Source organism: Ranitomeya variabilis, chromosome 1 (genome assembly GCF_051348905.1).
Source record: "Ranitomeya variabilis isolate aRanVar5 chromosome 1, aRanVar5.hap1, whole genome shotgun sequence".
NCBI classification, from domain to species: Eukaryota; Metazoa; Chordata; class Amphibia; order Anura; family Dendrobatidae; genus Ranitomeya; species Ranitomeya variabilis.
The window spans coordinates 614,921,455-614,944,537 of record NC_135232.1 but is presented as its reverse complement, the minus strand read 5'-3'; the positions used below and the strand labels follow the sequence as shown (position 1 = coordinate 614,944,537).

The 23,083-nt window shown below is 48.3% G+C and overlaps 1 protein-coding gene across 3 annotated transcripts in view; it reads left to right on the top strand.

Moving 5' to 3' along the window:
• NUSAP1 (nucleolar and spindle associated protein 1) overlaps positions 1-23,083 on the top strand; it is a 143,919-nt gene that overhangs the window by 50,751 nt on the left and 70,085 nt on the right. For all 3 annotated transcript variants that reach the window (XR_013215106.1, XM_077260697.1, XM_077260698.1), the window contains exon 8: positions 3,349-3,515. Coding sequence is in view for 2 of the 3 variants with exons in the window: in XM_077260697.1 (XP_077116812.1) it covers positions 3,349-3,515 (167 nt within the window). In the remaining variant the exon portion in view is untranslated. The remainder of the gene's footprint in view (positions 1-3,348; positions 3,516-23,083) is intronic.

The window sequence follows — 23,083 nt, the reverse complement described above, 5'->3', positions numbered from 1 at the left end:
AACATGAATGCAGCCATGTACAGAGATATCCTGGATGAAAATCTCTTCCATTGTGCTCTGGATCTCGGACAATGACCCTAAGCACACAGCTAAAATAACAAAGGAGTGGCTTCAGAACAACTGTGACCATTCTTGACTGGCCCAGCCAGAGCCCTGTCCTAAACCCAATTGGTTAATCCCATAATCCTATTTCAATAGGCAACAAAAGCACTTCAATTTATCAGCGATTACATTATATACCCAAGACAAAAAAGGTAAGTGACTAGGAAGTATATAAATAAAAAAACCTTTTATTGAAACAACAATTAAAATAATATTTAAAAAGATAGGGAAAAGATGGAAAAAAGAACCTCTAAAATGAACACCAGGGAATGGTACAGTCAAATAGGAATGGCACACACCATCTGGCTTTGAGGTAGTGTTCTCTGAAAAGATATAGGAACCTGCTAAATGGAAAAATATCAATAAAGACTATAAAGTCTAATGATCATCTAATTAAATTTGTGCCGTCCTTTTCAGAAAAGACTAAACACCAATGTAGTCACATAGCAACAAAACGGTAATTAAATATCTGATCAGTAATAGCCTGCTAAATGGGATAGTGACGGGTGCTATAAGTCACCAAAACACTAAGGGTTAAAGATAACCTGAAATATAAATACATTCTCATTTGCTGCCATTTCCAAAAAGCCCACTAGGCGTCAATAGCACTCCTAATTCAAAGGCAATGCACAGTATAAGCCTTGAAAAGAATCTGATCGTGAAGTTTAGCTGAAGTTGAAATGCTGAAGTAATGTGCGGGATAGAGAGAAGACTGTGTACCAGCCCTGCACCCGACGAGTGCCATTTCGCTGTGCAGCTTCTTTGTGAAACAAAGCGAAACGGCAAAACAGCGAAACTGCGCAGGGCTGGTACACAGTCTTCTCCTTATCCCGCACATCACTTCAGCATTTCGACTTCAGGTACTTCATATACTTCCTAATGTAATCACGAAACCCAGTTGAGCATCTCTGGAGAGACCTGAAAATAGCTGTCCACCAATGTTCACCATCCAACCTGATGGAACTGGAGAGGATCTGCAAGGAAGAATGGCAGGGGATGCCAAATGCAGGTGTGAAAAACTTATTGCATCATTCCCAAGAAGACTCTATCCTGTTCTAGTTCAAAAGGGTGCTTCTACTCCATACTGAGCAAAGGGTCTGAATACGTATGACCGTGTGTTTTTCCTTTTTAATAAATTTGCAAAAATTACTACATTTGTTCTTGTTTTGTTTTTTTTCAGTCAAGATGGGGTGTAGAATGTACATTGAGAAAATAAACTTTTTTGAATTTACCAAATGGCTGCAATGAAACAGAGTGAAAAATTTAAAGGGGTATGAATACTTTCCGTACCCACTGTAGATCAGCTGACATGTGTCCGGAAAGGTGCTGGTTCAGCGTCAGAGCCTGCAGCAAACGGGGAGTCCGACATCGGCATACATTTACGCCCGATGTCGGAAAGGGGTTAATGAAAATCCACACGTTTCAGCCCATCCCAGACTTTTGTTAATTGTCATTTGGGACGGTTTGTACTTTTAAAGCCGATAATTGAGCTGTCCATACCCAGTTCTGACAAGGTGTCTGACTGCAGTTTTGATAATTTTCCTCCTTCATGTCCATTTATAAAGTTACTAGATGGTGGCCCGATTCTAACGCATCGGGTATTCTAGAATATGCATGTCCACGTAGTATATAGCACAGCCCATGTAGTATATTGGTCAGCCACGTAGTATATTACCCAGTGACGTAGTATATTGCCCAGTGATGTAGTATATTGCCCAGTGATGTAGTATATTGCCCAGCGATGTAGTATATTGCCCAGTGACGTAGTATACCGCACAGAGCCACGTAGTATATTGCTAGTATATTGCCCAGTGTTGTAGTATATTGCCCAGTGACGTAGTATTCAGCACAGAGCCACGTAGTATATTGCCCAGCCACGTAGTATATTGCCCAGTGACTTAGTATATTGCCCAGTGACGCAGTATATTGCCCAGTGACGCAGTATATTGCCCAGTGAAGTAGTATTCAGCACAGAGCCACGTAGTATATAGCCTAGCCATGTAGTATATTGCCCAGTGACGCAGTATATTGGCCAGTGACGTAGTATTTAGCACAGAGCCACGTAGTATATTGCCCAGCCATGTAGTATATTGCCCAGTGACGTAGTATATTGCCCAGCCACGTATGTCACAGGTTAAAAAATAAACATACTCCCCTTCCGATCCGAGGGCCCCTTGTAGTTCTAACATACTCACCATACTTGTAGTTCTGTCGCCTGTGCGAGGTACAGGCGACAGCTTCCGGTCCCAGCCTGCTCGCGCAGGCGTGCGGAGCCTGTGATGACGTCGCGGTCACATGACCGTGACGTCACGGCAGGTCCTTTCCGCGCAGGCGCGTAGGACTTGCGATGACGTCGCGGTCACATGACAGTGACGTCATGGCAGGTTCTTCTGCCAGAATATCCGTGCCAACAGAACGTGCCGGTTGCATCGCGAGGAGCGGGGAAGGCGGCGTAGGTGAGTATATAATCATTTTTTATTTTTAAAATTATTTTTAACATTAGATGTTTTTACTATTAGCGCTGCATAGGCTGCGTCAATAGTAAAAAACTTGGTCACACAGGGTTAATAGCAGCGGTAACTGAGTGCGTTACCCGCGGCATAACGCGGTCCGTTACCGCCAGCATTAACCCTGTGTGAGCGGTGAGCGGAGGGGTGTATGCGGGCGCCGGGCAGTGAGTGCGGGGAGTAAGGAGCGGCCATTTTCTTCCAGACTGTGCGTGTCGCTGATTGGTCGCGGCAGCCATGACAGGCAGCTGGCGAGACCAATCAGCGAACTAATAACCGCGACAGACAGACGGAAGTGACCCTTAGACAATTATATAGTAGATTGTCTTAATTTATAAATTTACCTAGTGCTCTCTAGAAGCAACATGGCTCCACAACATATTTAAGTTTAAGATGTACGAATTCGACCCTAGGTAATGTTGGAAATTGAGGTGTGGCTTTCCACAAAAGACTCTTGGGGGGGGGGGGGGGGATGTGAAGAATTTAGGATCGCCTACACCCCCATGTTACTTTTCTCTGTAATGCTCACATATAGGCTAAGTCACACATCAGATGTAGGATGCCGCTTTGTAATTCCAGCTCAAATGCAGAGAAAAAAAATTGGCAGAGAGTTATCACTACTATCTTTATGGGTGAATTGTACGGATGGAAGAGGTTCGATATATTTTGAGGTGTCTTTACTTTTACTTTAGAACCAATTTTCAAATTATGCTGTGTTTTGTTTTTTTTTCCCTCTTAGAAATCCTTGCAGACTAGATTCTCTCTACTGAGTCCCGTCCCTCAGACTGGATTCCTCTTTTCAGTAAAGACGCCGGCGAATACGAGATCTGCAGGCAAAAGGAGCATTCTGGTGGACAAGTCTGGTGCAAAACCATCTACATATTCATCTTCTAAAATGAATGTGAGGTAAGTGAAAGTTTCACTACTTATCATTTCCACGGCTGACACGGGGCATTTATTTGTCTTTCTACATCCAGTCAGAAAGGAATAGCCAAGCGGTTTGTAAATTCCTCTTATTCCGTATACTGGGCATATCTCTCTGTGTCACCTATGCAGTCTGGGGCATACTTGCGTCACACGTTTGGTTCCATAACAGGAAGCACTCTGGCCCCCTGACTAATAAACCGTGCTCATTAAAAAAAAAAATTATGTTTCTCTTTCAGGCTTGGAAGTAACGTTTTTGTTTTAGCAAAATTGTATATATTTGAAGATAATTGCTGTATGATAATGACCTTGGTCTACTCCAGCAAGGCCTTTATTCCCATTAACTTTTTTGTTTCAGTGAGCATAAAAGCATCAGAGAACCTGACTTTCCCTTTTTAAGGGATTGTTTTTACTACTTGGCCAACCCATGCAGCACATCCCCATGTAAAATGGACTACCAGCCGCTTATTTAATATTGTCATAGCAGTCTATCCGCAGTAGCACTCTTGGGAAAGAACAATGTCATGTGGAAGCTTGCAGACACTGCGGCATTTAGGAAGGGGTTTGCCAACACAGCCACTTTCCACAAAAGGCAAAACACTCTGTTCTGGAAACTTTTGTTATATTTGGGCTTTAAAAAACTGCTCACCAAAGGACATAAGTTAAAAAAACTTGCCAGAAAAAGAAACCCCTATACCAACACGACTTCAGATTATAAATGTACTAGCAAGATGCAGCAGACCCCCATAGTAAAGAGAGCAGCACAGGTGCAAAATACTGATGAAAGCAGACACTGATGAAAGCAGACACTGATGAAAGCAGACACTTACAAACCGACCAATTCGTGGAGAGGGTGGCTGCCTAGTAAAAATTCACACAGATAAAGGGCATTAGTCACATACAGTGCCTACAAGTAGTATTCAACCCCCTGCAGATTTAGCAGGTTTACACATTTAGAATTAACTTGGCATTGTGACATTTGGCCTGTAGATCAGCCTGGAAGTGTGAAATGCACTGCAGCAAAAAAGAATGTTATTTCTTTGTTTATTTTTTTTTTAAATTGGGAAAAGTTTTTTCAGAGGGTCATTTATTATTCAACCCCTCAACCCACAAGAATTCTGTTTGGTTCCTCTAAAGTATTAAGAAGTAGTTCAGGCACAAAGAACAATGAGCTTCACATGTTTGGATTAATTATCTCTTTTTCCAGCCTTTTCTGACTATTTAAGACCCTCCCCAAACTTGTGAACAGCACTCATACATGGTCAACATGGGGAAGACAAAGGAGCATTCCAAGGCCATCAGAGACAAGATCGTGGAGGGTCACAAGGCTGGCAAGGGGTACAAAACCCTTTCCAAGGAGTTGGGCCTACCTGTCTCCACTGTTGGGAGCATCATCCGGAAGTGGAAGGCTTATGGAACTACTGTTAGCCTTCCACGGCCTGGACAGCCTTTGAAAGTTTCCTCCCGTGCCGAGGCCAGGCTTGTCCGAAAAGTCAAGGCTAACCCAAGGACAACAAGGAAGGAGCTCCGGGAAGATCTCATGGCAGTGGGGACATTGGTTTCAGTCAATACCATAAGTAACGTACTCCACCGCAATGGTCTCTGTTCCAGACGAGCCCGTAAGGTACCTTTACTTTCAAAGCGTCATGTCAAGGCTCATCTACAGTTTGCTCATGATCACTTGGAGGACTCTGAGACTGACTGGTTCAAGGTTCTCTGGTCTGATGAGACCAAGATCGAGATCTTTGGTGCCAACCACACACGTGACGTTTGGAGACTGGATGGCACTGCATACGATCCCAGGAATACCATCCCTACAGTCAAGCATGGTGGTGGCAGCATCATGCTGTGGGGCTGTTTCTCAGCCAAGGGGCCTGGCCATCTGGTCCGCATCCATGGGAAGATGGATAGCATGGCCTACCTGGAGATTTTGGCCAAGAACCTCTGCTCCTCCATCAAGGATCTTAAGATGGGTCGTCATTTCATCTTCCAACAAGACAACGACCCAAAGCACACAGCCAAGAAAACCAAGGCCTGGTTCAAGAGGCAAAAAATCAAGGTGTTGCAGTGGCCTAGTCAGTCTCCTGACCTTAACCCAATTGAAAACTTGTGGAAGGAGCTCAAGATTAAAGTCCACATGAGACACCCAAAGAACCTAGATAACTTGGGGAAGATCTGCATGGAGGAGTGGGCCAAGATAACTCCAGAGACCTGTGCCGGCCTGATCAGGTCTTATAAAAGACGATTATTAGCTGTAATTGCAAACAAAGGTTATTCCACAAAATATTAAACTTAGTGGTTGAATAATAATTGACCCACACTTTTATGTTTAAAATTTATAAAAATTTAACTGAGCAACAAAACTTTTTGGTTTGTAAGATTTATGCATCTGTTAATAAATCCTGCTCTTGTTTGAAGTTTGAAGGCTCTAACTTATTTGCATCTTATTAAACCTGCTAAATCTGCAGGGGGTTGAATACTACTTGTCGGCACTGTAGGTACGTGTAGTTCACAGTGCCGGCTTACAGCATATTGATGACGCCCATACTTTCTTTATCGCTTCATTGGGGGACAATAGTAACAATGGGTGTATGCTGCTGTCGCTAGGAGGCTGACAGTAGGCAAAAAAAAGGAAAATAGCTCCTCGGCAGTATACACCCACCGACGGGCACCAAGTACCTCAGTTTAAGCTTAGTGTCTGTAGGAGGCTTACGTGGATCTGTTCCCAGATCTGCATTTTTCCTTTTCAGGTATCTTGCGTGTTTTTATTAATCTTTTCTTTGTCTTTCAGGTTCTTCTTCCTTAAGGTAACAGGGTGTAATTTCTCACACTTAAGCGACTGAGAGAGCAGTGTGGTGTCACCCACATCGCCCACTCAGACACGCAGGCAGAACCTAGTCCCCTGTCACCTTTATGGGTGCTTCAGGGTGATTCCCGGTGGCCGGTCTTGGCCTTTTCCCCTCCTCACCTCTCTCCTCGAAGAGGGCTGGGAGGAAGACTGTGATCACCAGTGGTGGCCTTACCCCTTATAAGGCCGGTTTCACACGTCAGTGGCTCCGGTACGTGAGGTGACAGTTTCCTCACGTGCCGGAGCCACTGACACACGTAGACCCATAAAAATCAATGTATCTGTGCAGATGTCATTGATTTTTTTGCGGACCGTGTCTCCGTGTGCCAAACACGGAGACATGTCAGTGTTCGTGGGAGCGCACGTATTACACGGACCCATTAAAGTCAATGGGTCCGTGTAAAACACGGACCACAAACGGACGGTCTCCGTTTGCAGTCCGTGTGCCGTGCAGGGGACAGCGCTACAGTAAGCGCTGTCCCAACCCACTGGTGCTGAAGCCGCGATTCATATGTTCCCTGCAGAGAAAATATGAATAATAGTGTTTAAAATAAAGATCTCTCTGTCCCCCACCTCCTGTGCGCCCCCCCGCTGTTCAGAAAATACTCACCCGCACCCACGTTGGCTGTCACTCCTTCCTCTCTGCCCTGCGCCTTCTACTGTATGCGGTCACGTGGGGCCGCTCATTTACAATCATGAATAGTCGGCTCCGCCCCTATGGGAGGTGGAGCCGCCTATTCATGACTGTAAATGATCGGCCCCATGTGACCGCATACAGGAGAAGATGGGGCCAGACCAGGAAGCCGCGACAGCCAACGTGGGAGCGGGTGAGTATTTTCTGAACAGCGGGGGGGCGCACAGGGGGTGGGGGGGCGCACAGGGGTTGGGGGGGCGGGGGACACATAGATCTTTATTTTAAACACTATTATTCATATTTTCTCTGCAGCAAACGCTGCTGCAGGGAACATATGAATCGCGGCTTCAGCACGATGCAGGGTACCACACGCGTGGGTACCACACGCTCCGTGTGGTACCCACTCGCCATACGGGCGGCACACGTGTGCCGCACGTATGGCCTACGTGAGTTCACAGGCACACGGACACGGATAACTCCGGTACCGATTTATTCCGGTACCGGAATTATCTGGACGTGTTGGACAGCCCTAAGGCAGGGATGTGGAACTTTTTTCTGCCAAGTTCCATTTGGAATTTTATAATGGCGTTCGGGGGCCGTATAAAATTAATTTAACCCCTTAGTGACAGAGCCAATTTGGTACTTAATGACCGAGCCAATTTTTACAATTCTGACCAGTGTCACTTTATGAGGTTATAACTCTGGAACGCTTTATCGGATCCCGCTGATTCTGAGATTGTTTTTTCGTGACATGTTGTACTTCAAGTTAGTGGTAACATTTCTTCGATATTACTTGCGATTATTTATGAAAAAAATGGAAATATGGCGAAAATTTTTAAAATTTTGCAATTTTCAAACCTTGTATTTTTATGCCCTTAAATCAGAGAGATATGTCACAAAAAATAGTTAATAAATAACATTTCTCACATGTCTACTTTACATCAGCACAATTTTGGAAACAATTTTTTTTTTTGTTAGGGAGTTATAAGGGTTAAAAGTTGACCAGCAATTTCTCATTTTTACAACACCATGTTTTTTTTAGGGACCACATCACCTTTGAAGTGATTTTGAGGGGTCTATATGATAGAAAATAACCAAGTGTGACACCATTCTAAAAACTGCATCCCTCAAGCTGCTCAAAACCACATTCAAGAAGTTTATTAACCCTTTACGTACTTCACAGGAACTAAAACAATGTGGAAGAAAAAAATGAACATTTTACTTTTTTTTGCAAACATTTTACTTCAGAACCATTTTTTTTAATTTTCACAAGTGTAAAAACAGAAATTTAACCACAAATTTTGTTGTGCAATTTTTCCTGAGTACACCGATACCCCATATGTGGAGGTAAACCACTGTTTGGGCGCACCGCAGAGCTTGGAAGTGAAGGAGCACCGTTTGACTGTTTCAATGCAGAATTGGCTGGAATTGAGATCGGACGCCATGTCGCGTTTGGAGAGCCCCTAATGTGCCTAAACAGTGGAAACCCCCCACAAGTGACACCATTTTGGAAACTAGACCCCCCAAGGAACTTATCTAGATGTGTGGTGAGCACTTTGAACCCCCAAGTGCTTCACAGAAGTTTATAACGTAGAGCCGTGAAAATAAAAAAATCGCATTTGTTTTCACAAAAATGATTTTTTCGCCCACAAATTCTTATTTTCACAAGGGTAACAGGAGAAATTAGACCACAAAAGTTGTTGTGCAATTTCTCCTGAGTACGTCGATACCCCATATATGGGGGTAAACCACTGTTTGGGCGCACCGCAGAGCTTGGAAGAGAAGGAGTGTCGTTTTACTTTTTCAATGTAGAATTGGCTGGAATTGAGATCGGACGCCATGTCACGTTTGGAGAGCCGCTGATGTGCCTAAACAGTAGAGACCCCCCACATATGACACCATTTTGGAAACTAGACCCCTTAAGGAACTTATCTAGATGTGTGGTGAGCACTTTAAACCCCCAGGTGCTTCACAGAAGTTTATAACGTAGAGCCGTGAAAATAAAAAAATCGCATTTTTTCTACAAAAATGATCTTTTCTCTATCGCCTCTCATTGGGGGACACAGGAACCATGGGTGTATGCTGCTGCCACTAGGAGGCTGACACTATGCAAATAAAAAAGTTAGCTCCTCCTCTGCAGTGTATACCCCACCGACAGGAAGTAGGATATTCAGTTTAGCTTAGTGTCAGTAGGAGGTGGACACGGGTCTTTCATTAGACCCTTATCTACCTCAATGTGCGTCGTTCCTTTTCAGATTTTCCGGAGGGATACAGGGTGAACAGTCACACCTGTAATCCCACATACGGACTATGAGTACGGCGTGTACTGCCACCCCGTATCCTCATAGATCCCTCTCCAGGACCAAGAGCCTAGCACACAAGCGTGCTTAGAAGTCCGGTCCTGGCTCCGTCCCCCACCCACTCGCCCACCAGAGCCTGTCGGTTGGAGGAGACGAGGACGTCCATTACAGCTCCCTGGACGTCTGATATTTTCCCCGGATTGAGGTTAGTAAGGACGGCGTGGGATGTTTTAGGTGAGTATCCCTTCATACCACTACCCTCAAAGTGTCTTTAAGTCCCTCTTCAGTTCCGGGGTGGTCGTTTAGGGGTCCCTTGGGATTTTTTTCCAGGCTGCCTTGGCCTGGTCAGCGTTTTCCCGTTACTTCCAATTGTGTATTGGCCCCCGGGGACACATGGGGGGTTGTCGCTCCGTTCGCGTGGCGGCCGTGCTCCTTCGCCGGCCGCACTGTTCTCTGGCGCAGTGGCCTTGCAGGCGACCGCGCTGCTCCTTCCCCCATGGCCGCACTGTGTTTGTCCCGGCGCGGCGGCTGTGCAGGCAGCCGCACCGCTTCCCCCTGCGGCCGCACTGTTTCTGTCCCAGCGCGGCGGCCTTACAGGTAGCTGCGACGCTTTCCTTTGTGGCCGCACTGTGCGTCTTGTCGCGGCGGCCGCGCCGTTTTTTCCCGGCGTTCCGCGCTTCTCCCACCGCTGCGGCCCTTTCCGGTGGCCACCGGCCTCAAATTTAGGCCCCGGCTTCTACCCGGGCCTACTTCCGGTGCCGCGCTCCATCCACTTCCGCTTTCATCAGGCGGGCTTTCTCCCGCCTGACAATCTCTTTACTCCCCGCCCACAGGCGCCATCTTGGTGCTCCCGGGCCCATGACTTCTACGCCGCTGCTTGGCGTCACTTTGCAGCAGGGCACACGTTCCAGGAGCCCTTTTTCAGCGGTCACCATCTGCGGTTCATCCAGACTGCAGCCGGGCCCTTTTTTCCCCAGCACACGCTCCAGCGGGTCCCCTGCATCCTTCTCATCGCTGGTGCCCTGGACCTGTGCCATGATGCCGGTCGCAACTACAGCCGGGAGCAGTCTACAGGACTCTGCCATTACTGTGAGTAGCTCTGCTGTGCAGCATATTACTCCCCTCTCCTGTTCCCCTAACCTTCGGGCACATTTAGTGGGTCTGCTCCCAGGCCTAATCCTGTAAGGAGAGCATCCCTGTCCTCCTGCTTCCTCTTGTCAGCTGCAGCGACTCCCTGTCCAGGAGTCCTTACCCCGCGTGAGACTGAGACCCCTATCCCCGGGTGGGCTTTTCCTTCTGTCTCAGTCTGGGGCCGACTTTACCAGGTTGTCACGTCCTTGGTGTCCGTGCCTGGCCGCAGTTGCTAGTGGGTCACAGGTTTTCTCCGTCCAGACTTGTTCAAACCAGGCCACATGAGATACAGAGCAAGGGATACAGGGTGAACAGTCACACCTGTAATCTCACATTATGGACTATGAGTTCGGCATGTCCTCACCCGTATCCTCATAGATCCGACAGCAGGACCATGATCCTAGCACACAAGCGTGCTTAGAAGTTCGGTCCCAGCTCCATTCCCCACCCACTCGCCCTCCAGAGCCTGTCGGTTGGAGGAGACGAGGACGTCTACCATCAGCCCCATGGACGTCTGACACCTTTATTTCCCGCTCCATCTTGCCCTCCAGTCTGGACCGGTGGGATCCCTCTTTCTGATCCTCCTCCCTCTCGAGAGAGAGATGGGCTTCCTCGGTCATGTTTGCAGAGGAAGTTTCAGACTTAGTTTCACTTACAGGTACACAACCTTATTGTTAAGGTCTTGGCCCCACACACTGAATTTGTGGCGGTACTTGCCAGGGGTAATGCGAGCCATACCAGATGCTTTCAGACAGGGAAGCGTCTCGGCAGCCTATATTCCTTTTCCCCTGAGCTCATTGCGAACTGGACTGATTCCTTGGCAGGAAGCGGGCAATTCTGGACTCGTCAGTTCCCAGTCTGTCTACAACTTGGCAGGGGTTCCAAGGATACAATTATTGAATCGCTGGATAAATCAGCCTTTGAAACGGCTGCTTCTACTTTGTGCTTCGGCCATTGCCTCTACCTGGGTCTCAAGGTCCATAGATAGATGGACCAAACAGCCTTGTAAGAGCACCCCGGCTGCAGCTCCTCCGGGGGAGCTAGCTGACCTGTCGGACCAGATTTCCTGTGCAGGGAAATATTTGGTATCTGCCTCCCTAGATGCGCGGCTTGTGCATCTCATGCGTCCAGCAATATGGTGGCCATCCGACTGAATATTGGGCTCTACACACAGCAGGCGGACTTGTCTTCAAGAAGTCCCTTACCAACCTCCCCTTCCAAGGGGCCTGTTTCTTTGGCCACATGCTGGAACAAATTATTAATGACGCCACGGGAGGCACGAGTTCCCTTTGTCCTTTCGCTGTTTTGCGGCGTCGGAAGTTTCCTCTAGCTAACACAGACTGCGATCTCATTTGGCTAGAAAAAAGGCTTCCTTTAAGCCTACTCCTTCCCGGCATTCCCGCAACTCCCATGGTTAGTCCACCAAGTCTAGACCTGGCAGATCTTCCTCGGCATAACTCGTGCTAATGGCTCAACGTTTCTTCCAGTTTTGGCGGGCATCTCCTGCCTTTTTCAGGGATGTTTGGACTGGCTTCGATGGAGGACGCTTAGATCAGTGAGGTGGTATCCTCTGGATACAAGATGGGGTTCACTTCGCGACCCGGAATCGCTTCTTCGAATCCTGCCCTTTAAAAATCCTCCTCTGATCCCAGGTTTCTTCGCGTCCATTATCTTCCTTCTTTGTTCGGACGGTTATTGTTTCCGTCCCACGGCAGGTATGCTTCACAGGTTTCTATTCAAACCTGCTTGTAGTGCCGTAGAAGAGCGGTGCAGTTTGACCCACTCTGTCTCTGAAGTTAGTGAACAGAGGGTTCCGCCTGCGGCATTTCAGGATGAAGTTCCTCTGTTCAGTCCTGGCTTCCATGGACCCACAGGAATTCCTGTGCTCCATGGATATCCAAAATGCCTTGCTCCATGTCCTGATTTTCCTTGAGGATCAGGGGCCTAGTGCTCATTCCATACCTTGAAGTCATCCTCATCAAGCCTCTGCCCCTCTCTCAGGCCCAGGAGAGTCTGACCATCGTCCTCGACTCCCTGTCCCGTTTCTGGTGGCTGGCCAACAGAACAAAGTGTTGTCTTGTTCCGAGTCAGCGTCTCGTCCTCTTAGGCATGTTGTTCGACTCCGCCGGGGTTTTTCTTCTTGAGAAGCGGGCAATTCTCCATACGGAGTTCGCTCTCTGCAGGGCCCTCGGCTGTCTTCCTTCCGTTCAGCTATGACGGTCCTGTGATGCATGGTGACAGCTCCGTAAGCGTTCTCTTTTGCGCTGTTTCACTTGAGTCCTCTTCAGCAGACCATCCTTCCTCAGTGGGACACGTCTGTACTGTCTCTAGATCCTCCGATCCGACTTTCCGTCCGATTCCAATAGCCTCTCAACTGGTGGCTGTCATCCCCTCTCATTCCCCAGGTTCGGTCCTCCCAAGGCAGGTGGTGACGACGGTCACCAGCCTTCCTGGCTGGGGTGCGTTTTTCTCGCCATCCGTCTTTGAAGGGGGCGTTGGTCGGAGCAAGAGTCCTCTCCACCGATCGACACAGGAGGTCTTTTGCCTTTGATGAGGAACTCCGAACACGGATCTCCTGGCAATCCAGCTACTTAGGAAGGTTCCACCAAGTCCGCGATCCTCTTGTTGTGGATACCGATACTTTGACCATTCCTGGGTCGCAATTTGTATTTCCCTTTCTGTTCATCCCTTCCCTTTCTTCCCAGGCGGTTGAATATCAATACGGAGGGGGTGCCGGTCATTCTGACCGCACCAGATTGGCCCAGAAAGTTCTGGTTCGCTGAGATCGTTCATCTGCCGCAGAGTTCTTGGTGGCTCAAGTTAACAGCTTTGCTGTTGAAACCTTCCATTTTGGCTGTTTTCTCTAGGTGGGACTTGATGCTGGCCTTGCCCTTAGTTCTCTGAAGGGTCAGATAGCAACCCTTTCCACTCTTTCTGAAGTCCCTTTCAGAAGTCCTTAGCTACTGGCTATCACAGTACGAAGATCTTTTCTTCAAGTGGCGCATGCGGCTCTCCCGTACCGCACTCCGTGGATCCCTGGGACTTCAATTTGTCTGGAGGCTCAGTGGAGTTCCCTCCTTGAGCCTCCCCATGAGCCTCACTGTCCTGTCCTGCAAGGTGGCGTTTCTGGTGGCCATCTCCACGCGTCTCGGAGTTGGTGGCTCTCTCCTGTCGCCCCATTTCTTGGTTATTCACCAGGATAGGGTAGTTTTACGGCCTTCGTCGCCTTTTCTTCCCAGGGTGGTGTCCTCCTTTTACTTGAATAAGATCGTCCTTTCCGCCTTTGTCCTGCTCCGATTGATTCTCTGGGGCGTTCGCTGAACAGGCTAGACCTGGTCAGGGCGGTGAGGATCTATTTGTCTAGGCCCGCCTTCTTTAGGAAGACGGACTGTCCTTCTGTCATTCCAGACGGTACGCCAAGAATCCTGCCGGCCTTCAAGGTTACGATTCTTCTCTGGATCAGACCTGCCTTTCTGGAGGCTCACCGGGTCAAGAACAGAGTGACTCCTCCTGGTGTTAAGACTCACTCTGCCCCGGGCAGTGGGCGCCTCCTGGGCGGTACACCATGGGGCATCCGCCCTACATCTTCGTTATGCGGCAACCTGGTGTTGCCAAAGGTTATAAGCTCCATACCTGTGCTTCAGCAGTTGCCAGCCTAGGCGGAAGGATCTTGCAGACGGCAGTGGTGATTCCTCCGACCTGAATGGAGTTTTTCTGCTGTTCCCACCCCAGGGACTGCTTTGGGACGTCCCATGGTTCCTGTGTCCCCCAATGAGAGGCGATAGAGAAAACAGGATTTTTGGTTGCTTACCGTAAAATCTGTTTCTCGGAGCCTTCATTGGGGGACACAGCTCCCTCCCAAGTTGAACAGCTCTGTTTATTGTGTTATACTGTTATCGTTTGCGTTCTTTGAACGCTCTGAGTGTTTTAAACTGTTAAACTGTAAAGCGCTGCTTAAATTTTGTTGGCGCTATATAAATAAAGATTATTATTGCTATTATATTATTCTTCCGTTGCTTCTCCTACTGCTTTCTCACTAACTGAATATCCTACTTCCTGTCGGTGGGGTATACACTGCAGAGGAGGAGCTAACTTTTTTATTTGCATAGTGTCAGCCTCCTAGTGGCAGCAGCATACACCCATGGTTCCTGTGTCCCCCAATGAAGGCTCCGAGAAACAGATTTTACGGTAAGCAACCAAAAATCCTGTTTTTGCCTCCAAATTTTTATTTTACCAAGGGTAACAGGAGAAAATGGACCCCAGAAGCTGTTGTACAATTTGTCTTGAGTACGCCGACACCCCATATGTGGGGGTAAACCACTGTTTGGGCGCATGGCTGAGCTCGGAAGCAAAGGAGCGCCATTTGACTTTTCAATGCAAAATTGACTGGAATTGAGATCGGACGCCATGTCGCATTTGGAGAGCCCCTGATGTGCCTAAACAGCAGAAACCCCCCAAAAGTGACCCCATTTTGGAAACTAGACCCCCCATGGAACTTATCTAGATGTGTAGTGAGAACTTTGAATGCCCAAGTGCATCACAGAAGTTTATAATGCAGAGTCGTGAAAATAAAAAATATATATTTTAACAATAAAGATTTTTTAGCCCCCAAGTTTTTATTTTCACAAGGGTAACAAGAGAAATTGGACCCCAAAAGTTGTTGTCCAATTTGTCCTGAGTATGCTGGTACCCCATATGTGGGGGTAAACCACTGTTTGGGCGCACGGCAGAGCTCGGAAGGGAAGGAGTGCCATTTTGGAATGCAGACTTTGATAGAATTGTCTGCGGGCGTTATGTTGCCTTTGCAGACCCCTAATGTACCTAAACAGTAGAAACCCCCACAAGTGACCAAATTTTGGAAACTAGACCCCCTAAGGAACTTATCTAGATATGTGGTGAGAACTTTGAAAGCTCAAGTGCTTCACAGAAATTTATAATGCAGAGTAGTGAAAATAAAAAAATATATTTTTTTCCAACAAAAATGATTTTTAGCCTCCAAGTTTTTATTTTCACAAGGGTAACAGGAGAAATTGGACCCCAAAAGTTGTTGTCCAATTTATCCCGAGTACGCTGATGCCCCATATGTGGGGGTAAACCACTGTTTGGGCGCACGGCAGAGCTCAGAAGGGAGGGAGTACCATTTGACTTTTTTAGCGCAAAATTGGCTGTCGTGTTTGGAGACCCCCTGATGTACCTAAACAGTGGAAACCCCCCAATTCTAACTCCAACCCTAACCCCAACACAGCCCTAACCCTAATCTCAACCCGATCCATAATCCTAATCACAACCCTAACGATAATCACAACCCTAACCCCAAAACAGCCCTAATCTCAACCCTAACCATAACCCTAATCAAAACCCTAAATCCAACACACCCCTAACCCTAATCCCAACCCTAACCCTAATCCCAACCCTAATCCCAAACGTAACACTAATCCCAACCCTAATCCTAACCCTAATCCCAACTCTAACCCTAACTTTAGCCCCAACCCTAACTTTAGCCCCAACCCTAACCATAACTTTAGCCCCCGTCGTCACAAAAAAAGTTCAATGTAACCTTTTTTTTGTACGTTGCGTCCGCCATTTCCGCGGATGCGTGGCCGTAACTCTGCCCCCTCCTCCCCAGGACATAGACTGGGCAGCGGATGCGTTGAAAAACTGCATCCGCTGCCCACGTTGTGCACAATTTTCACAACGTGCGTCGGTACATCGGGCCGACGCATTGCGACCGCCCCGTACCGACGCAAGTGTGAAAGAAGCCTAAGGCTACTTTCACACTAGCGTCGTACTCGGCCCATCGCAGTGTGTCGGGCCGACGTACCGACGCTAGCGTTGTAAGCGCCACACAACGGGTGCAGCGGATGCTGTTTTTTCAACGCATCCGCTGCCCCATTGTGAGGTGCGGGGAGGCGGGGGTGGAGTTCCGGCCACGCATGCGCGGTCGGAAATAGCGGACACGTCGCACAAAAAAGTTACATGTAGTTTTTTTTGTGTCGACGGTCCGCCGAAGCACGACGCATCCGTCGCACGACGGATGCGACATGTGGCAATGCGTCGCTAATGCAAGCCAATGGAGAAAAAACGCATCCTGCCAGCACTTTTGCAGGATGCGTTTTTTCTTTAACGACGCATTGCGACGGAAGCCAAAAAACGCTAGTGTGAAAGTAGCCTAACCCTAGCCCTAACCCTAAATTTAGCCCCAACCCTAACTCTAACCCTAACTCTAACCCTAACTCTAACCCTAACTCTAACCCTAACTCTAACCCTAACTCTAACCCTAACTCTAACCCTAACTAACCCTAACTCTAACCCTAACTCTAACCCTAACTCTAACCCTAACTCTAACCCTAACTCTAACCCTAACTCTAACCCTAACTCTAACCCTAACTCTAACCCTAACTCTAACCCTAACTCTAACCCTAACTCTAACCCTAACTCTAACCCTAACTCTAACCCTAACTCTAACCCTAACTCTAACCCTAACTCTAACCCTAACTCTAACCCTAACTCTAACTCTAACCCTAACTCTAACCCTAACTCTAACCCTAACTCTAGCCCCAACTTGTCTTCTCCTGCCGGCCGGCAGATGGCAGCAGATGGCGGGCGCACTGCGCATGCGCCCGCCATGATGAAAAAGCCGGCTGGCAGGAGAAGACAGAAGAGGACCCAGGGACCCCGGGTGAGTATGATAGGGTCCCCGAATCCCCCTATTTCTCTGTCCTCTGATGTGCGATCACATCAGAGGACAGAGAAATAACTGATCGCTTTTTTTTTTTTTTTTTTGCGGTCGCCGGTAAACTGTTAATTACCGGCGATCGCAAAGCAGGGGTCGGTGCAAACCGACCCCGATCATGTTCTTTGGGGTCTCGGCTACCCCCGGCAGCCGAGACCCCAAAGAACATCCGGGTGCCGGGCGGCGGGCGCACTGCGCGTGCGCCCGCCATTTTTTCCCGGAAAAAAGATGGCGGCGCCCATGGGGAGACACGAGGAGCACCGGGGGAGGTAGGTAAGTATTGGGGGCCATCGGGGACCACATTTCTCTGTCCTCCGATGTGCGATCACATCGGAGGACAGAGAAATTAAACGGCAAATCGCGTTTTTTTTTTTTTTTTTGTTGCGACCGCCGGTAAACGGTTAATTACCGGCGATCGCAACTCGGGGGTCGGTAAAAACCCCCCGAATCATGTTCTCTGGGGTCTCGGCTACCCTCGGCAACCGAGACCCCAGAGAAAATCCGACTCTGGGGGGCGCTATTCACTTTTTCCACAGCGCCGTTAATTAACGGCGCTGTGGATTAAGTACCCTTAGCGGCCGCCGTTAAAAGGCGTATCGGCGGTCGTTAAGGGGTTAAATAAACATTAGTCAACTATATTTATTCAAATATTTAAGTAACTCCAACCTAGTGTGATGGCTGGAATAATAACCAGCAAAATTGAGTCAAAGCCCAGTTTCTCTCTCCTATAGATATTATCCAGCCAAGAGAAAATGATATAAAATATAACTTTTAATCCTATATTTTTTAAAAAAGAACTACCCAAAGAAAAAAAGTTTGATAAAGTGCACATTAAAATCTCACTTATCGGCTATAATGTCCATCCGGACCAAAGTAACATAGGGATGTAAACCTCTTTTATACATAAGGTCCCTATACAAGTTATACAATTTAACCAATTCTGATTAGATTAGATGCCCAATCATAAATTTATAGACCGTGGATTTATCTATCCCGACATCATACACGATGTTCTTATTAAAGGGATTCAAACACAGTCTCTATGTGGACTAATTGGCTTGGTTGCATATGTTATTCACCATAGAGAAGAACAAGTAGAGATAAAAAGGAAAGATCTCACCCATCAGCCGTGCAGGCACCGATCATAGAGACTGTGTTTGAATCCCTTTAATAAGAACATCGTGTATGATGTCGGGATAGATAAATCCACGGTCTATAAATTTATGATTGGGCATCTAATCTAATCAGAATTGGTTAAATTGTATAACTTGTATAGGGACCTTATGTATAAAAGAGGTTTACATCCCTATGTTACTTTGGTCCGGATGGACATTATAGCCGATAAGTGAGATTTTAATGTGCACTTTATCAAACTTTTTTTCTTTGGGTAGTTCTTTTTTAAAAAATATAGGATTAAAAGTTATATTTTATATCATTTTCTCTTGGCTGGATAATATGATGGCTGGAATAGCCTCTCCTTTGGTGAGGCGTGCGATGTTGAGCTTTATTGATGATGTTGCTATTCGCAACTGGTTTTCTAAGTTTGCATCAGTCAGTCTTGAGTGAAGTCGACACTTTGCTATAGAAAGTTTTGAAAAGAACTGCTCACATCTATAAGCATGTTTGTCCCTTCCACAATGCCCTTTAATATGTGCGCCGCCCCTCAAGGACCATCTCGTGTAACATCACATAAGAGGTGGATGTGGTGATAGGTTACATGAGATGGGTATAAAGGCGGCACACGCACACTCTATTCATGAAAAATGTAGGTGCCATACAGTACCCTTCTCATGTTACATGGCACTATATCCAACCCTCATTATATGATATAAAAGGTGGATGTATTTGCCACTCTGTACCCATTCACTGTAGGATTCAAGCAATCCACCCCCTCTGTATTGTAACCTTTACAAGAGGTGGGCATTTAGGGTGGCATGTACATTGTGAGAGATGGCTGCAGGTGCCACCCCTCATTGCAGGATACACATCAATATTTAACCACTGGCATTGTTTGACAACCTCAGTGCCCATCTGACATCTCATGCCCCCACCCCCTCATTATGCAGTATGTCACACGAGGTGGGCACTGAGGGTTGCGTACATATATGTGGCATGGTGGGGGGTGGATGCTTGTGCCCCCCTGAATAGCCAACTCTCCTTATGTAAGAAGCATGTGCCATCCTCATTGCCCACTGCACATAACATGACACCAATCATATTCATCAATTATGCCATCTGCATGTGTCACCCTGGATGCCCCCCACTGACACTAGCTGCAGAGCGGGCAGACTCCCTCATCTTACCGGCTAATGCTAAGCGATAATTCCCGGGCAGTGCTCTGCTCCCCCTGGACAGTCGGTCCTCCTCTCCTACACCACAGCGCAGACAATGGCACGGACCATGCCCCACTGTGCAGCCCACCCTCTGCCGGCCACTATTCTACATGAATCTACATTGAAAAAGTGGCTGCGGGGCGGCACCAGATGATATCGCGGGCCGTATACGGCCCACAGGCCGGATGTTCCCCACCTCTGTTATAAGGGGTTGACGCCGTCTTCTGCACCATCTGGAGATGGTGCGGGAAGGAGTATTTATCATACCAGGACCCTCATCCATTTGATGGCTCCTGAAGGCATCCTCATCAGTGAAGTGAAGAGGAATCGTGGACCCACCTGCAGATATGCATGTTTCCTCCTTGCAGTGGTGCACTGCAGGTACGGACAGCGTTTCCGTCCCATGATTAGGGTATGTGTCCACGGTCAGGATGGCCGGCCGTATCGCCGGAGCAGCGAAGCCACTCGGCGCTAAGCCCCGCCCCCTTTCTGGGACGCGATGATGCCGGATGTGTTAGGCTACGTTCACATTTGCGTTGTGCGCCGCAGCGTCGGCGCCGCAACGCAAACAAAAACGCAGCAAAACGCATGCACAACGCTGCGTTTTGCGCCGCATGCGTCCTTTTTTTCATTGATTTTGGACGCAGCAAAAATGCAACTTGCTGCGTCCTCTGCGCCCGGACGCGGGCGCCGCAGGGACGCATGCGGCGCAAAACGCAAGTGCGACGCATGTCCATGCGCCCCTATGTTAAATATAGGGGCGCATGACGCATGCGGCGACGCTGCGGCGCCCGACGCTGCGGCGCAGACCGCAAATGTGAACGTAGCCTTAACTGTACACATCCGGGATCATCGCACCCTCGCATAGCGCCCTCTGATATTACTTGCTACAGGTAGCACGGACATGCTGCGATCTGAAAAGACGCGCAGCATGTCCGGAGTCGCAGGGAAGTCTGATGCGTGTTTCCACGCATAGTGGACACGGGATTTCATAAAATCCCCTCCACTATGCTGGAACATCTGGACGCTGCGTGTTTGACGCTGCAGCTCTGCGCAGCGTCAAACAAGCAGCGTTTACTGACCGTGGACACACACCCTCAAACGGGGACAGGGCGGCTTTAGTGCAGTTTTTCCTGCACAGCTGCAGCCATTTCTCCCTGGCTGGTCCCAGACCCTGGGGACAACCCCCTTTCTCTTCTGGCCGTGCCTCCTCTCTGGCTTCCCCGGCCCCTCTCCAGCGTTCTTTTGATATGCTAGCTCTTTTAGTCCAATAGAAGGTCTCGCTGGGTCAGATTCTACTGCTCTGACATGGCCATGCCCCCAGCTTTGCGCGCGTCTCCTTGGCATGCTTTTTTTTCTCCTATCATGGAGCTCCCTTTCCCTGCCGGTACTCGCCCCCGTCGATTCACCAATCGGAGTGGCGCTTTGTTTCTGGCTGGCCGACAGATCTTCCTCCCTGTTCCCGCTCCCCGACGTGTCAGCCAATCAGAGGGATACTTTCTATTTCACCGGCCGGCATTACAGTCACACCCACCGGACTTCATCGTGCTTGCTGTGATCAGCGCAGCCGATGCTATTTCGGATCTTGTGCCATAAGTCTTGTCTGAGACACTGCCTTTATCTGAAGAAGGGCCCGGTACTCATTTCCTGCGCATTCGGCATCAGATCTATCGGTGGATATCTGACACTGGGACACAGCTAATCTCCGTCCTCTGCTACTGTAGCTGACATCTGGTAGGCTCTGCCCTTCCCCCTACGAAGCCCTCTCAGCAGTATTACCAAGGTTCGACTTATGCCCAACCCTGCAGAGGCTTCTCGTTGCCCCTCTAAGCCTACTGTGATTCAGAGTGGGCTGTTGCCATGTCAAAGTCAGTCTCTGGCCTGACAAAAATATCTCAGGCCCTGGTCCAGGTCCTGGAGCGTCTTCCACATTTGTCTGCTGCCACCAATGCTCCAAACGCCTCTCAGTGATTTGCACGCACCTGACCACGACCTTCGCAGGGACTGATTGGATATGAAGCAAAGGAAGGTGTCCCGATCCATTTTTCGATCTGTGGCAGATCTGGCCTCTCCGATTTAAAACTTTTTTTCCTTTCAGACTATCAGGGGTTAATGCAGTTTTTGCCCCGGTTGCCAGCTGGTGTAATTTCATTGCTGCTGGGTCAGCTGATGCGGGTGGTGACCACTCCCACCATCCTTCAAGAGGTCACCTGATGCATCAGCTTAGTGTCGGGGTTAGAGCAATCTTCAGTGACCAAGCCTGAGTGAGGAGCTTTATGGGAGCAGTGGTGCTTCTGCTGAGTTCGCTTTTCTGGTGCCTTACTCTGTTCTGCGGTCCTTTTCATCAGAGGGAGCCAAGTGTTGCATTTTTTACTCTGTCCTTTTTGGTGTCTCTTACCTTACCTTTTGTAGTATTAGTGCAGCGGTGGGACCAGTGCTCTCAACTACCAGTTCCCTACTTAGGTATAAGAGCAGGGCAAGTGAAGGGATTAGGTATCCAGCTCGGCGACGGGGTGAAAGAACCCTTATAGGGGACGATGGTAAGATCAGGGCACATCCTCAGGTGAGTGCAGGAGGTGTCCAGTCCCCCCGTTCCCTATCGACAGGGCCCACCATTATAATTTCCCTGGTGTTCCCTGGTGTGTTTGTGCTGTCCATTGACTGACCATTTGTGGGGTTGAGTCCCACCGCTTCAGTCACATCATGACAGAAGGATGCCCTTCTCTCTCCCCATGCCCTTTCCTCAGAGGCAGCTTTTGGGTCGGATGCGGATTCCCAGTCTGAGTCTGATGCGGACAAAGTCTCAAAGGATATGGTCAATAGCCTTATCTTGGCAATTACCCAAACTCTTAACCTAAAGGAGGACGAGGCACATGCTCATGAGCACTCCGTTTCCTTCAAACAAGCAAAACGTCCTTCCCTTTTTTTTTTTTTCCCCAATCACAGGGAATTTGTGGCTTAATACTGGGAATATCCTGAATAGCATTTCCTGGGAAGAAAGCAGCTAGACATTCTTTATCCCTTTAGTGCAGACATTTTTGGTAGATGGTCAGAATTCCCTAATGTAGACCCGCCGATTTCTCGCCTGTCTTCCAATACAGTCTTGTCTCTGCCGGACGGTGCATCTCTTAAGGACGCTATGGATAAGCAGATTGAGTCCTTGGCTAAATCAGCCTATGAAGTGGCTGGCGCCTTCCTCTGCCCCATTTTTGCCTCCGCCTGGTGGCAGAGTCCATGTCTGCCCGGGGAAGGATGCTTCGACAAAGATATCCTAGCGGCAGCTCCTTCGGATGAGATGGCATATTTGTCCCATGCCGGTAAATATCTTCTGACCGCCTCCTTGGACGCGGCCAGTTGTTCCACCAGGGATAACTGCAATATCACTGCTTTACGCCGCATTCTCTAGTTTGAAAGGGTGGAACGCAGATCCACCCTCAAAATAGTCTCACTGACCTTGCCTTTCAAGGCTCTAGACTTTTTTTGGGTCCAAAGTGGATCAAATAATTTCAAATGCTACCGGCTGGGAATGTACCTTTACCTCAGTCCAAACCTAAACGTCCTTTTAATAGGG